General features: G+C 45.2%; 1 protein-coding gene across 1 annotated transcript in view; it reads left to right on the top strand.

The window, feature by feature from the left end:
- The window catches only part of LOC141147949 (uncharacterized), a 118,380-nt gene that overhangs the window by 59,925 nt on the left and 41,298 nt on the right, over window positions 1–17,157 (top strand). Inside the window, exon 12 of the mRNA XM_073635108.1 lies at window positions 7,950–8,118. Within this exon, the coding sequence (XP_073491209.1) occupies window positions 7,950–8,118 (169 nt within the window). The remainder of the gene's footprint in view (window positions 1–7,949; window positions 8,119–17,157) is intronic.

Raw genomic sequence — 17,157 nt, 5'->3', positions numbered from 1 at the left:
CTTGTCAGCCACAGTGTGTGGTCATGGTGGAAGGGATAGACCAAGAGTCTCCTGGCTTGTCAGCCACAGTGTGTGGTCATGGTGGATGGAATAGACCAAGAGTCTCCTGGCTTGTCAGCCACAGTATGTGGTCATAGTGAATGGGATAGACAAAGAGTCTCCTGGCTTGTCAGCCACAGTGTGTGGTCATGGTGGAAGGGATGGATCAAAAGTCTCCTGGCTTGTCAGCCACAATGAGTGGTCAACTGGACATGGTGGGTGGGATGGACCAAGAGTCTCCTGGCTTGTCGGCCACAGTTCGATGTCATGGTGGATGGGATAGACCAAGGGTTCTCTTGCTTGTCAGCCACAATGTGTGGTCATGGTGGATAGGACGGACCAGGAGTCTCCTGGCTTGTCAACCACAATGAGTGGTCATGGTGGATGTGACAGACCAAGAGTCTCCTAGCTTGTCAGCCATAGTGTGTGGTCATGATGGATGGGACGGACCAAAAGTCTCCTGGCTTGTCAACCACAATGAGTGGTCATGGTGGGTGGGCTGGACCAGGAGTCTCTTGGCTTGTCGGCCACATTTGGATGTCTTGGTGGATGGGATAGACCAAGGGTTTTCTTGCTTGTCAGCCACAGTGTGGAGTCATAGTGAATGGAACAGACCAAGAGTCTCCTGGCTTGTCATACACAGTGTGTGGTCATGGTGGGTGGGACAGACCAAGAGTCTCCTGGCTTGTCAGCCACAGTGTGTGGTCATGGTGGGTGGGACGAACCAAGAGTTTTTTGGCTTGTCGGCCACAGTTGGATGTGAGGGTGGATGGGATAGACCAGAAGTCTACTGGCTTGTCAGTCGCAGTGTGTGGTCATGGTGGTAAGTGACAGACCAAAAGTCTTCTGGCTTGTCAGCCACAGTGTGTTGTCATAGAAGATGGGATGGACCAAGAGTCTCCTGGCTTGTCAAGCACAATAAGTGGTCATAGTGGGTGGAACGGACCAAGAGTCTCTTGGCTTGTCTTTCACATTTGGATGTCATGGTGGATGGGACGGAACAAGAGTCTCCTGGCTTGTTAGCCACAATGTATGGTTATGGTGAATGGGACGAACCAAGAGTCTCCTGGCTTGTCTGCCATAGTTGGAGGTCATATCAGACAGGATGAACTAAGAGTTTGCTGGCTTGTCAATCAAACAGTGCAAAGTGGGTGGGTAGGTTGGACCGGGAGTCTGAGATGTCTGAATCCACCCAAGGAGGACTGCCTGATCACATTACCACTGTGATTGGCTGTCACAGTGGTTACATAATCGGGAGCCGACTCCTGATAATTACTAGAGACTGGGAGCTGTCTTTGACAGGTTGGTCCCTGTGCTGGGAGTGCCCAGTAAACACACTATTGCCATAGAAACCTCAACTGCCTATGGCCACTTATGTGTGCCATGTGGGAGGCAAAGCTCACCCTCTTTACATCGCACATAAGCATTATGTGGGAAGCAGTGAAAGTGTTAAAGTGAAATCTGAAATCTGTAGCAGACCTATTCTATCACAGTTGGCTGCTAAAGATAATGGGTGCAATAGTCACAACTACACAGAAAACCACTGCATAGGCTGCCAAGAGATTACTATTTGCTTAGTAAATGCCCCATAAACTCTTTTTATTTAGCCATAAAGCTGCTTGATAACAGTTATTTATACATGGAATTTAGTTCTGCTAATGCACACCCTTGCAGTACAGTGCAAGGTCCCCATATACTCTCTGGGCCCTTCCCCACCACAAATCATCTGATGTTAGTAAGTGTAAAGGGAACTTATAAAGAGTTAGATTTATACCTACCCCACCCCTATCTTCAGCCCTACGGGGCGTAATGTCACAGACCTTCCGAGGCTTCCTGAGGAACAATGTGTACCCCCAAATCTTGCAAGAAGACACTTGAGTCCATTGCAAAAGCATCTTCCTGCGAGATTTCATCTGCTCTGTATTCCCTAGGAGCGTTCCAGGAGGATGTCAACCTTACGCTGGGCACCACAGACAGATGACGGTATACAAAAGTATACAAAAAGAAACTATAAAAACAATAAAAGTATTATATTACATTAGGTTCCCCTCAACCAAAGTTCCCCTCCTCATTTGTACAAGCTTTATTGACCCAGATTATCGTACATCCTTAACGTTACAATTACTTATGGTAATTTTTCCTTCCTGGCACCAATCCATGGCAGCATACATGTGGATTAGCACCAGGAAAGGAAAATTATGGTAATTATTTGATACACATTTCCAATTTCCTGGCACCAAGATGGCAGCATCAATGTGGTAGTATGCTGCCATGTTGGCAGCAGGAGAACGGAAAATTGTATCAAATACTTAACATAATTTTCCTTTCCTGATGCCAATCCATGACAGCATGCTACCACATATATGCTGCCATGTTGGTGCCAGAAAAATTTCATCAAATACTTACCATAATTTTCCTTTTCTTGGTGCCAAACCATGGCATCATGCTATTACATGTATGCTGCCATGTTGGTTGCAGGAAAACGGAAAATCGTATCAAATATTTACCATAATTTTCCTTTCTTGGCGCCAATCCATGACAACATGCTACCACATTTATGCTGCCATGTTAATGCCAGGAAAATGGAAAATTGCATCAAATACTTAACATAATTTCCTTTCCTGGTGCAAATCCATGGCATCGTGCTATCACATGTATGCTGCCATGTTGGCACCAGGAACATGGAAATTGGAATAAAATACCGTGATTTCCCTTTCCTGGCAACAATCTACATGTATGCTGCAATGTTGGCGCCAAGAAAATGTGTTCACACTAATCTCTACAATCTGTATTAGTGTGGGATCAGTTAGACGATTGGTATGATCGGTGTGGGGCGGTGCCTTGCGTTTCTACAACCCTTTTTTTTAAATCTTTTTACCTTTTTTTAATAGCTTTATTGCTATCCTGGCTCCTCCGTCTTCCTCAATTGAATCATCTTAGGCTGGCCAAACATTATGCAATTTTCTTATATAATTTTCTTTAGATTTACCTTCAACTATGCAGTGCAAGGGCCTGCCTGACTGCAGACACATTGGAAGTGTGTAGGTTTGACCTCATATTATATGGTTTTGGTAAATATAAAGTTGTACAAGAAAATTGTATAATGTATGGCCATCCTTACTTTAAGAAATGTCTTTTTAGTGCCGCTTCCTGCTTTATGGCCTAGGCGAGAATGATGTACAGTCACCCCCTCCTCTGAGATGTCCACATCACACATCCAAGGAGGAAATTTTACTAAGTCCTGGTGCACATATGTGTGTGCCCACATCGCGGGTAGGGCAGCCCATTCATTTCAACAGGATGCCCTACCCACCAGAAATGTGGGGAAAGATGTCCCCAACCCTTTTGTTTAAATCGCGCTGCTCTGAACTGCGCAGCATGGTCAAGAATTTGTGGCATCCCCGTGCATCTGCTAAATTGTGTTTCTCTGCGGGTCAAGGAATGAACACAATTTTGTGTGCGTTTCCCAGCCTCGGAGATGTGAACCTAGCCTAATAGGCTGCACATCAACAGCGCCTTGAAAAAGTATTCATACCCATTGACATTTTCCACATTTTGTCATGTTACAACCAAAAACGTTAATGTATTTTATTGGGATTTTATGTGATAGACCAACACAAAGTGGCACATAATTGTGAAGTGGAAGGAAAATGATAAATGGTTTCCAAATTTTTTTACAAATAAATATGTGAAAAGTGTGGGGTACATTTGTATTCAGCCCCCTTTACTCTGATACCCCTAACTAAAATCTAGTGGAACCAATTGCCTTCAGAAGTCACTTAATTAGTAAATAAAGTCCACCTGTGTGTAAGTGTCAGGTCACCTCAGTCCAGGTGACAGATGCCCACCGCTGGTGTTAGGAGAGCACCGCTAAGGTGGTGGACCCTTCGGCTGACTGCTGCGGATCGAGCTCTGGGTAGTTCAGGAAGGCAGCTCCACATGAACACCGACGCAAACCAAACAGGAAGCTAGATCGTAAGTATCCCCAGGGCGCGGAATCTAAGAGCCAGCAGGTTTTCACCAGAGCCTCTGGTGGTGAGGATGAATTTGGCTGCAGCTGACTCCAGGTCGCGCCCAACCTTTGGGATTCAGATATGGCAAATTGCATGAGAAGATCATGCTCTACGCTGATGATATGCTCCTTTTCCTGGGGGACTCATTAACTAAAGTTATGTCAATCATTTCAATCTTTGGCCAATACTCAGGCCTTACCATCAATTGGTCCAAATCTGCGTTGATGCTTTTGGATGATGCACCTGGGCCGCACTTACCTGTCCTGTCCCTATAGTAACCACCTTTAGATATTTGGGCATTCAAATCTGTCCAATGCTTACTGATTATTACAGCTTAAATATTTACCCTTTACTACCCCGTTTCTGGTATAAGATAAACATATGTAACAAACTTAAAATGTCCCTGGCAGGAAAAACCAACCTCATCAAGATGATTCTCATGCCCCAGTTTCTACAGTGTCTCAAAAAAGTGAGTACACCCCTCACATTTTTGTAAATATTTTATTCTATCTTTTCATGTGACAACACTGATGAAATGTCACTTTTCTACAATGTAAAGTAGTGAGTGTACAGCTTGTATAACAGTGTAAATTTGCTGTCCCCTCAAACTAACTCAACACAGTCATTAATGTCTAAACCGCTGGCAACAAAAGTGAGTACACCCCTAAGTGAAAATGTCCAAATTGGGCCCAAAGCGTTACAATATTGTGTGTCCACCATTATTTTCCAACACTGCCTTGACCCTCTTGGACATGGAGTTCACCAGAGCTTCACAGGTTGCCACTGGAGTCCTCTTCCCCTCCTCCATGACGACATCACGGAGATGGTGGATGTTAGAGACCTTGCGCTCCTCCACCTTCCATTTGAGGATGCCCCACAGATGCTCAATAGGGTTTAGGTCTGGAGACATGCTTGGCCAGTCCATCACCTTTACCCTCAGCTTCTTTAGCAAGGCCGAGGTCATCTTGCAGGTGTGTTTGGGGTCGTTATGTTGGAATACTGCCCTGCAGCCCAGTCTCCGAAGGGAGGAGATTATGGTCTGCTTCAGTATGTCACAGTACATGTTGGCATTCATGGTTCCCTCAATGAACTGTAGCTTCCCAGTGCCGGCAGCACTCCTGCAGCCCCAGATCATGGCACTCCCACCACTATGCTTGACTGTAGGCAAGACACACTTGTCTTTGTACTCCTCACCTGGTTGCCGCCACACAGGCTTGACACCATCTGAACCAAATAAGTTTATCTTGATCTCATCAGACCACAGAACATGGTTCCAGTAATCCATGTCCTTAGTCTGCTTGTCTTCAGCAAACTGTTTGCGGGCTTTCTTGTGCATCATCTTTAGAAGAGGCTTCCTTCTGGGACGACAGCCATGCAGACCAATTTGATGCAGTGTGCGGCGTATGGTCTGAGCACTGACAGGCTGACCCCCCACCCCTTCAACCTCTGCAACAATGCTGGCAGCATTCATACGTCTATTTCCCAAAGACAACCTCTGGATATGACGCTGAGCACATGCACTCAACTTCTTTGGTCAACCATGGCGAGGCCTGTTCTGAGTGGAACCTGTCCTGTTAAACCGCTGTATGCTCTTGGTCACCGTGCTGCAGCTCAGTTTCAAGGTCTTGGCAATCTTCTTATAGCCTAGGCCATCTTTATATAAAGCAACAATTCTTTTTTTTCAGATCCTCAGAAGTTCTTTGCCATGAGGTGCCATCTTGAACTTCCAGTGATCAGTATGGGAGAGTGAGAGCGATGACACCAAATTTAACACACCTGCTCCCCATTCACACCTGAGACCTTGTAACACTAACGAGTCACATGACACCAGGGAGGGAAAATGGATAATTGGGGCCAATTTGGACATTTTCACTTAGGGGTGTACTCACTTTTGTTGCCAGGGGTTTAGACATTATTGGCTGTGTGTTGAGTTATTTTGAGGGGACAGCAAATTTACACTGTTATACAAGCTGTACACTCACTACTTTACATTGTAGCAAAGGGTAATTTCTTCAGTGTTGTCACATGAAAAGATAGAAGAAAATATTTTAAAAAATGTGAGGGGTGTAATCACTTTTGTGGGATAATGTAGATAGTCAGGGGAAAATGACTGAACATAGTAAAAATACATTACATAAAAGTAAAAAAAATACACCATAAAGAGGTAAATCTGATTGTGCACCTCCAAGTGGCACAGACACGTTTTGACCAGGGTGGTCTCCCTCAGGGATGCAAGCCCATGTGTCCCAAGCACAAGGGATACCAGCTGGGGTAGAGATGTAATGTTGCCTTTTTTCGTGAAAATGTCAATAAGTATATGCTAGAGTAGTAGTCATAAACCACAGACATGGTATGGTCAGGGCAACTTCAAAGGCACCCGCTAAGAAGGTTGATTTTTTTTTCTCTTTATGATAGACCTTGGCTAACCTTCCTAGCGGGTGCCTTTGAAGTTACCCTGACCATACCATATCTGCGGTTTATGACTACTACTCTAGCATATGCTTATTGACATTTTCACGAAAAAAAGGCAACGTTACATCTCTACCCCGGCTGGTATCCCTTGTGCTTGGGACACATGGGCTTGCCTCCCTTTCCTCCCGTCCTTTGTCTTGCAATCTTCCTATCCTTGGTGACCTTCAACATCATTTAAACCTGCTGTGTTTGTTATATCCTATGAGCTATAAAACCCATTGATGTGCTACCCAAGGGCAAAAACCCCCTGAGGAAGACCACCCTGGTCGAAACGCATAGGGCCACTTGGAAGTGCACAATCACAATTACCTCTTTAGTGTGTATTTTATTATTTTTTTTACTTTTATGTAACTATTTTTACTATGTTCAGTAATTTTCCCTGATTACCTATATTCATAGGGGATATGTTAATATTTTCAAATAAATACTCGTTTTTATGCCAGTTGATCGGCCTAAATTGATGAAGAAATTTGATATTTAACATTTTTTATTGGATGTGTTTTATAGCAGAAAGTATTTTTTTTTTCAAAATTGTCCCTCTTCTTTTGTTTATAGCGCAAACAGTAAAAACCACAGAGGTGATTAAATACCACCAAAAGAAAGCTCTATTTGTGGGGAAAAAAAAAGGACAAAAACTTAGTTTGGGTACAGCGTCACACGACTGCGCAATTTCAGTGAAAGTAACGCGGCGCTGTATGGCAAAACATGGCTTGGTCACAAAGGGGGGGGGGGGGTAAATCTTCCGGAGGTGAAGTGGATAATCCCCATCCCCTGTGACCACCACAATGGCAACACAGCATAAATATAAACACCCCCTCCTCCTTCTGCTGATTGGACAATAACAGAGCAGCAGCAAGCTGGTGAATTGGTCTCCAAGAAAATGGCTGCCCACAGCGCTAGAGAATTTTTTTTTATTTTTAGAAAACTTTATTAACATTCGACACAATGAATAGAACGAAGAAGTTGGCGTCCGCTTCCCCTTTTGTTTCCGCGCTTCCCTCATACCGACATTAGAGGAACAAAAGAGAAAAATTGAACGCTGAGGCGGATAGAAACTTCCCTCCCACACACAAAGACCCGGAAGTGATGTCGCTAGGGGGCGGGGGGAAACGAGAACGCGCCATATGCTACTTCCCCTCCGATGTCTCCGCCCCCTCTTTGTGACGTCACTTCCGGCCGTGTGGGGTGTGTTCCGGTGTGGTCGGAGCTCTGTGTCGTTTGTCTGCGTTGTTCTGTGTGAGAAGTCCGGCGTCTTCTTCCCTCAGCGCTCCGTCTCCGGACACCGCTCGCCTCCGAACCGCTCTACTTCACCCTCCCCACCGCCTCTCTCGCCTCCACACCGGGATCTGTCCGAGGAGCGCCTTCCTCGCCGCACCGCCTGCTTTTTCCCGCTCTTCTCCCTCACACGCGCACCACGTGACCTGACCCAACATGGCCGCCCAGAGCCCAGCGAGGGAGCCGGAGAGCGTGGAGGAGGAGGAGGAGACCATGGAGGAGGAGGAAGAGGAGGAAGAAGAAGAGGAGATCATGGAGGAGGAATTCACCGTACAGATCGGGGCCACCTACTCCTGTAAGAGGAACGACGGCACCTACCGTGAGTACTTACCTCTATATATATTATATAATGTGTGTGTATAATACTCCCCCCACCACCTACCTACCTCATCTATATACCCCCCACTACATACTCCTATAAGAGGAACGACGGCACCTACCGTGAGTACTTACCTCCTATCTATAATATATATATCTATATAATGTGTATACTCTCCTCTCCCACCACCTACCTCATCTATATACCCCCCACTACATACTCATGTAAAAGGAACGACGGCACCTACCGTGAGTACTTACCGCCTATCTATCTATATTATATAATGTATTTAATACTCCTCCCCCACCTACCTACATCACCCTCCCTCCACCACCTACCTACCTCATCTATATACTCCCTCACTACATACTCCTGTAAGAGGAACGATGGCACCTACCGTGACTACTTACCTCTATATACCACCCCTCGCCCCACTACTACCTACCTCATCTATATGCGTATACCACCCCTCTCCCAACTACCTACCGTCGGTACTTACCTCCCTCTATATAGCGCTGTATAATGCTCCCCTCCCCCACCACTTCCTTCTGTAAGAGGAACAACGGCACCTACCGTGAGTACTTATCTATATACCCCCCCCCCCACCACTACTACCTATCATCTATATACCACCCCCCCCCCCACCACTACTACCTATCATCTATATACCACCCCCCCCCCCCCACCACTACTACCTATCATCTATATACCACCCCCCCCCACCACTACTACCTATCATCTATATACCACCCCCCCCCCCACCAATACTACCTATCATCTATATACCACCCCCCCCCCCACCACTACTACCTATCATCTATATACCACCCCCCCCCCCACCACCTCTACCTATCATCTATATACCACCCCCCCCCCCACCACTACTACCTATCATCTATATACCACCCCCCCCCCCCACCACTACTACCTATCATCTATATACCACCCCCCCCCCCACCACTACTACCTATCATCTATATACCACCCCCCCCCACCACTACTACCTATCATCTATATACCACCCCCCCCCCCACCACTACTACCTATCATCTATATACCACCCCCCCCCCCCACCACTACTACCTATCATCTATATACCACCCCCCCCCCCACCACTACTACCTATCATCTATATACCACCCCCCCCCCCCACCACTACTACCTATCATCTATATACCACCCCCCCCCCCCACCACTACTACCTATCATCTATATACCACCCCCCCCCCCACCACTACTACCTATCATCTATATACCACCCCCCCCCACCACTACTACCTATCATCTATATACCACCCCCCCCACCACTACTACCTATCATCTATATACCACCCCCCCCCCCCACCACTACTACCTATCATCTATATACCACCCCCCCCCACCACTACTACCTATCATCTATATACCACCCCCCCCCCCACCACTACTACCTATCATCTATATACCACCCCCCCCCCACCACTACTACCTATCATCTATATACCACCCCCCCCCCCCCACCACTACTACCTATCATCTATATACCACCCCCCCCCCACCACTACTACCTATCATCTATATACCACCCCCCCCCCCACCACTACTACCTATCATCTATATACCACCCCCCCCCCACCACTACTACCTATCATCTATATACCACCCCCCCCCCCCCCACCACTACTACCTATCATCTATATACCACCCCCAACTACCTACCTTATGTATACACCACCTACTGTGAGTACTTACCTTTTTATGTACAGTGGCACCTCGGATTATGAGTATAATCCGTTCCAGGAGAATGCTCGAAATCCAATGTACTCTCATATCAAAAACAAGCTTTCCCATAGAAGTCAATGGGAAGGAAAGTAATTTTCGTTCCGCATTGACTTCAATGGGATGCCATACCACATGCGGCCAGAGGTGGGGGGGGAGGGCCTCGGAAACGGCCGGAAAGGCCCGAGCGCACTCCGGCGGACCTCGGAAAGACTCCGTTAACGAGCCTTTCTGAGGTTTGCCGAGGTCAGCCGGACTGTCCTCAGGGCTTTCTGAATGTCGGCTTTCGGCTCCGATGCCCCCTCCCCATCTCAGGCCAAATGCGGTACTGCACGCCGCTTTTGGCCTGAATCCTGCTCATTTTGTGAGACAACACTCGCACACCGCATTAGGATTTTTAGAAACACAGCGCTCGTATTGCGAAACGCTTGTTAACCGCGTTTCTCGCAGACCGAGGTTCCACCGTATAATGCTCCCCTCCCCCCAACTACTATCTACCTCATATATATATATATATATATATCACCCCTACCACCACCTATTCCTGTAAGAGGATTAATGGCACCTACCATGAGCACTTACCTCGTCTATATATCACCCCCAACTACCTTCCTTATCTATGTGTGTATACACCACTCCTCAGACACCACCTACTGTGAGTACTTACCTCATCTACATGTATAATGCTCCCCTCCCCACTACATACCTACCTTTTTCTATATGTGAATACCCCTCACCCGCTCTTATAATAGGAATGTGGGCACTTACCGTGAGTATGTGTGTATGTGTGTGTGTGTATATATATATATATATCTCATATTCTCCTAACTACTACTACCTACCTCATCTATTCAACACCCTTCACCACCAATTACCTACTGCAGATATAATGTACCCTGGCACCTACCCTGGGTACTTACCTCATCTAGATCTATGTACAATGCTCCCCCTTTCCTTATCTATATGTGTAAACCACCCCCACCACCTATTCCTATGAGGAGGATAGCACCCACTATGAGTACTTACCTCCATAGATATGTATCTATTGCCCCCTCCCCCAGTTACTACCACCTACATGTATATAACAGCCCTCCACCTACCCATAGTACTTACCTCATCTCATACCTTCCTCATATACACCCCCCAACCATCAAAGTAGTTGCCTCATCCATCTGCATAGCACTCCCCCATCCCCCCCCTCCCACTTCATGCAGGAGGCATTGCGGAGCCTACCATTAGTACTTAATACAATAAATAAAATTATAATATAATTTATAATATACATTTTTTTCCCCCACCAAATGCATTTTAATGCATTAAAAAGAGAACTTTATATATACCCCATTTTTTTTTTGTATAATAAAAGATGTTACGCAGAGTAAATACCTAACATGTCGTACTTTTAAAATTGCGCACACATGTGGAGTGGTGACAAACTACGGTTTTTAATCTCCATAGACGTCGCTTTCCAAATTTCTACAGGTTGCCAGTTTTGAGTTACAGAGGAGGTCTGGTGCTGGAATTATCTCTCTCTCTCTCTCTAGAACGATTGCGGAGATACCTCACATGTGGTGCAAACACCGTTTACATATGTGGGCGTGACTTAAGTATGTGTTAAAGAGGTTGTAAAGGTTTTTTTTACATTTTCTAAATGGCTTCCTTTTAAGCGAGTGCATTGTTCACTTACCTGTTCCTTCAATTTCCCTTCTAAATTTTATTTTTCTTTTGTCTGAATAACTCCCTTCTTGTTCCTCCTCCATGAAGTTTGCCCCCATCATCCGAGCCGTTCTGCCTGGAGGTTAGACAGTGTGCTCGCCCCTTCCCTTGGGACTACATCCCTCTGCGGGGAGACGCTGTGTATGTTCACAGACACGGGGGGGGGTGGCAGGGGATACGTGGGCATGTCTACGATGGTGTAGCTCCATCTCCCGCGCCTTGTGTAAATAAATGATTGGTAGGTAGTTGGGTAGGAAATACGATGAAAACATTATCGATAAATATTTAAATATATTCGTTTTTTTCCCAAAGTAACTACTATTTGGCTCTTTGTGTTATGGGCGCGCTGGGGAGGCGGGAACGGGCGTCTTAATTGGGCGGCGCGTGAATATGTAAGCCTGAAATAGAAACGAGAACTAGGCTCGTTCCCGTTAGGTGACATTGACGAGAAAGCGGCGATGCCGCTAAGCCTCAAGGGAAATGTAGTTCCTTTGATGCCGTGACGTCACCTTAGTGAACACGCTCCGAAACCCAGAGGTAGAGGAGACAATGAGGACAAGAAATAGCATACTATTTGATCAAGTTAATATACATATTTTAAACAGAAATAACAAATATATTCTATATCTGTATAGCAAAGAGATCAATTAGAGGCTAAAAAATGTAAACCTTTACAACCCCTTTAATAATGTGTGCAGGGACGGGGGGGGGGGGGGGGGGCACTTTAAAATGATGAAGACATTTTGAAAGGTTTTCTTTATGGAGAGTTCTGGGGTCTAAAACACCCCAAATATCTTCTCTAACCTTAAAAGCAGAAGATGAAAGTGGAGTTCTATCCATGCTACAAAAAGTGTATCTGCTGACACTCATCTGTCCCACAGTCCAGCGATGAGGACGTACAAAACCTCGCGCGCCCCCCCCCCCCCCCCCCCCCCCGAGGCACCGGCATTGTAACTGTGGGAGTCTGGCCATGTCTTCACAGCCGGGTGAGAGCCGCGCCGAGAATGGCCGGACAATCTGCTAGGATCTGTGATGTGTCCCAGAAGATTGCAGGGAGGGAGAGGTGAACTTCCTTCCGGCGGCACCAGGGGAGGAAGTGTGAGCTGGGTACCTGTAAAAAAAACTGGGACCCCCCCCCCAAAAAAAAAAGACATGCCAAATGTGGCGTGTCAGGGGGTCACCAGTACTAAAAGCAGAAGCAGAAGTTCCATATTTGGGTGGAACTCTGCTTTTAAATATATATTTTTTGCTTTAAGGGTGAAAAAAAAAAAACACGTTTTACATGGCATGAGAACTGAAAGTAACGTCACTCTGGTCCTCCAAGGGCATAGAGATGAGCGGTGGCCATCTTGCTTATCTCTTAAGTGAAGAAACTGCTGGCGCTGGATGGATCCCAGCTGCTTCTAAAAGTGATTCTGCGGCTAATGCACTGCTGGGATCACTTATCAGGAAGCTGCCTGCCTAAGGGAAAAAAAAAAAACAATACCGGGGTTATGGCACCTAGCTGCAGCTATAATACTGGTAATACATTTCACCCCGTCACCTTCCGACAGTACTTACTGTAGAACACTGTTGGTTATGTACCGTATTTCACTGAGTATACGCACCTGACCGCTATGTACCGTATATCAAAGTAATACACACCCTCTATAGAGCTGTCTGTTATGTACCGTATATCATGGAGTATACACCCCCTCTATAGAGCTGTATTATGTGTACCGTATATGATACAATATACACAGCTGCTATAGAGATTTATTATATGTACTGTATATCATGGAGTATACACAGTACCCATATGTATCGTATTTCATGTAGTATACATACCCTCTATAGATCTGTATGATGTGTACCGTATTTCATGTAGTATACATATCCTCTATAGGTCTGTATGATGTGTACCGTATTTCATGTAGTATACATATCCTCTATAGGTCTGTATGGTGTGTACCGTATTTCATGTAGTATACATATCCTCTATAGATCTGTATGGTGTGTACCGTATTTCTTGTAGTATACACACTCTCTATCTGTCTTATATGTACCGTATATGGCAGAGTATACACACCCTCTATATACAGCTGTCTGATATGTACTGCATATCATGAATTATAAACGTCCTCTATATCTGATGCGTACTGTATATCGGAGTATACATGTCCATAGATCTGTTTTTATATGTATTGTAGATGAGTATACACACTCTGTTTACTGTATATCATTGAGTGTGTGTGTATAAATATATATTGTATGTTTATTGTATACTGTGTGCGGTATTGCGTCATGTTCTTACGTTTTTATTGGTGGTTTTTAAACCTTTGGATTCATGTTGAAGATTTTGAATGACAGTTTAGTGTTATAGCAGGTTTTGGTACCGAAGGACTAGTTTAATGTACAATGAACTGTCTCAAAGATATGTAATTACAATTTATTATTGAGTAGGTGTGTTCTCTTTTTTTTTTTTTTTTTTTTTTTTTAATTTGGACTTGCTTATATTGACTTTAAAAGTTTAACTAAAGGCAACATTTTTAATTGAGAGCTTTTTTTTTTTTTGCACCATGTCTCTCATTGCAGAGAAGACCCTTTTACTTCTGTCCCACACCCACCACAGAGAGTGAGGGAATCCCCTATTATCACCAGAACTAGTGTCTCCATTTGAAGATCTAGTCCTGTTCTGGAGACAACACAAAATTTTAGGATTTTGTTTGCCTTTCACGCTTGGTTCATAATGGCCAGCAGGAGAGGGTAGATATCCCTTTGAGGACAGCAATAAAAATCTGACTGGTTCTAATCCAGCGATTCTTAAACTTTTTTTTTTTTCAGTTGCACCCCATTCTAAAATTAAACTATTGGTTTTACACGATGCACCTTCACAATTAGAACAACAACCAACACTGGAGGTGATCTATCATTACCAAACAAATATACAAGCGCATTTGTGAGGTCAGGCACTGATGGATGAGAAGGCCTGGCTCGCAGTTTCCGCTCCCAAAATTGTTCTATCGGGGTGAGGTCAGGACTGTGTGCAGGCCAGTCAAGTTTCTCCAACCCAAACTCGCTCATCCATGTCTTTATGGACCTTGCTTTGTGCACTGGTCCAAATCATTTGGTGGAGGGGGGATTATGGTGAGGGCTTGTTTTTCAGGGGTTGGGCTTAGTTCCCTTCACAGGAACTAAGGGGCCCTTAAGGCGTCGGCATACCAAGACATTTTGGACAATTTCATACTCCCAACTTTGTGGCAACAGTTTGGAGATGGCCCCTTCCTGTTCCAACATGACTGCGCACCAGTGCACAAAGCAAGGTCCATAAAGACATGGATAAGCGAGTTTGGGGTGGAGGAACTTGACTGGCCTGCACAGAGTCATGACCTCAACTGGATAGGACACCATTGGGATGAATTCGAGCAGAGACTGCAAGCCAGGCTTTCTTATCCAACATCAGTGCCTGACCTCACAAATGCGCTTCTGGAAGAATGGTCAAACATTCCCATAGACACACTCCTAAACCTTGTGGACAGCCTTCCCAGAAGAGTTGAAGCTGTTATAGCTGTAAAGGGTGGGCCAACTCAATATTGAACTCTTTGGACTAAAACGACATTAAAGTTTGCGCGTGTAGGCAGGTGTCTTAATGCTTTTGGTAATAGTGCATCTTTGCACACTGGTACCGACTAGTATTCCTGCTTTTCTCTTCTCCATTGTTCATCTAACGCAGTGGTTCTCAACCTGGGGGTCGAATGACGATTTGCCAGGGGTCACCAAATCCTGGGCTGTTCCTGAAGCCGGCACCACTCTGCCAGCCTTTTCGCGGCCACCCAGCAGGGCTCTCTCTGGAGCCTGTGGCCACCCGGTGGGCTATTCCTAGAGCCTGCGGCCGCCCACTCATGCCTCTTCGCAGCCACCCATTCAGTTCACAGCATGGCTGGGGGGGCAGAGATTAGAGGTCAGCTGACTGTTGAGGAATGTGAAGTGGGAGGGGCTGGAGGAGACCCTATCTCCTGATTTTGGCATAGGTGTCACTACTACGAGACACCACAGAACTGTAGACACAGTGAAGCCAGAGACATCGTGGGTAACACTACCTGTTATTATAGTTGCCATTAAAAGTCCCCACTACAGTTCTCAGATCAGCAGATGACCTTGATCAAGAGCACCTAAGTCGTTTGATCAGAACCCCCCCCAGCACTGCCACTCATCCCATCTCTCCGCCAGCAATGCCACTCATCCCATTCCCCCCACTCTCCACCAAGGAATAAAAAATAGGGAATACATGGAAGGGAGAGAAAAAGAGGGGGAGGAACAAAGAAAAAGAGAGAGAGAACAAGAAAGACGGCTAGAGAGAGGGATGGGGGGAAAAAAAACAAGAAATTAGGATAGAGAGATAAAAGGGAAAGAAAAATGTACCATAAGAGGTTTTAATATTATACGAGTGGAAGGGACTCGGGGAGCACTAAATGTCTGTGGGTTAGGGGCGCAAATTACTTATCTTGCCTTGGGTGTTGACAACCCACGCAACGAAAATAATTTTACTGTTAGGGGTCCCCACAACTTGGGAAATTTTTGTCAAGGGGTCACGGCATTAGAAAGGTTGAGAACCACTGATCTAACGTGACTCCAGTGCTAATGGAGGAGGTACTCAAGTACATCTTAAGACGCCCAATGTTCTTAACCTGTGATGTCATTGGTTGTTAGGACAACAGCAGATGGCACAATGCCCAAGGTTGTTATGCTTCACATTAGAAACCTGTGGCTTTGTGTAAAAACAAAGAAAAGCCAGGCTTAATCTGCCTGCTGGCTTGTTGATGATTTTTGGGCTATTTTTAGGCATTTTTGCAAGATACCCCTGAAGAATCCAGAAGGCACCACAGGGTACCATGGTTGAAAAATGCTGTTCTAATCTCTCATCGCTGGTGTAGAGATGTAAAAACGCATATATGCACCACAAATGGTGTATGTCCCCACTTGTGTTCAGGGATAGTTTCAGTTTGATGTAGATGGCCTCTTTCACTAGTTTTGTGAACCAGTTGTCCTCTACTCCCAAATTATGCTCCTCAGTGTCTTCAAAGTTCATTTTTTATTTGTAGTAAAATTGGTGAATCTTGATCCCAAGAATTTGCACTATGATGTTGAGAGTGGAGATTGGAAGGCCTGGAGAAAAAATGGACAATTTTGTAAAAGTTTTTTTTTTAAATCCTTTTTTTTTTTTTTTTTTTTCTGGAAAGTAAATCCTGGAATACAATTCAAGTAACACTATTTCTCTGCAGTTTTCAAACGAGATACATGCGTTTCTGCCGAAGTGGGCACTGCAGGGGAAATGCTCCGGTTTAGTTTGCTTGTGGGCTTCATCTTGTGCCTCCTACAGTTGGGTTAGTGTTAAGATACAGTAAATGATTGTCCCCTCAGGCCCTAATTGACAAGAGGGTGAAATGTTCTTAAAGTGGTTGTAAACTCTCCCCGACAACTTTTTCCCATGTAAATCAGCATAAAAAACCCAAATGAACACATATCTCCTTACTTAGGCCTGATGCACACCTATGCATTTTTAGTGATTTTTGCATTTTGCCGATT

The sequence above is a fragment of the Aquarana catesbeiana genome, linkage group LG06, assembly GCF_042186555.1.
Source record: "Aquarana catesbeiana isolate 2022-GZ linkage group LG06, ASM4218655v1, whole genome shotgun sequence".
In the NCBI taxonomy this organism is placed as follows: domain Eukaryota; kingdom Metazoa; phylum Chordata; class Amphibia; order Anura; family Ranidae; genus Aquarana; species Aquarana catesbeiana.
This window is presented reverse-complemented; position numbering and strand designations above follow the sequence as displayed.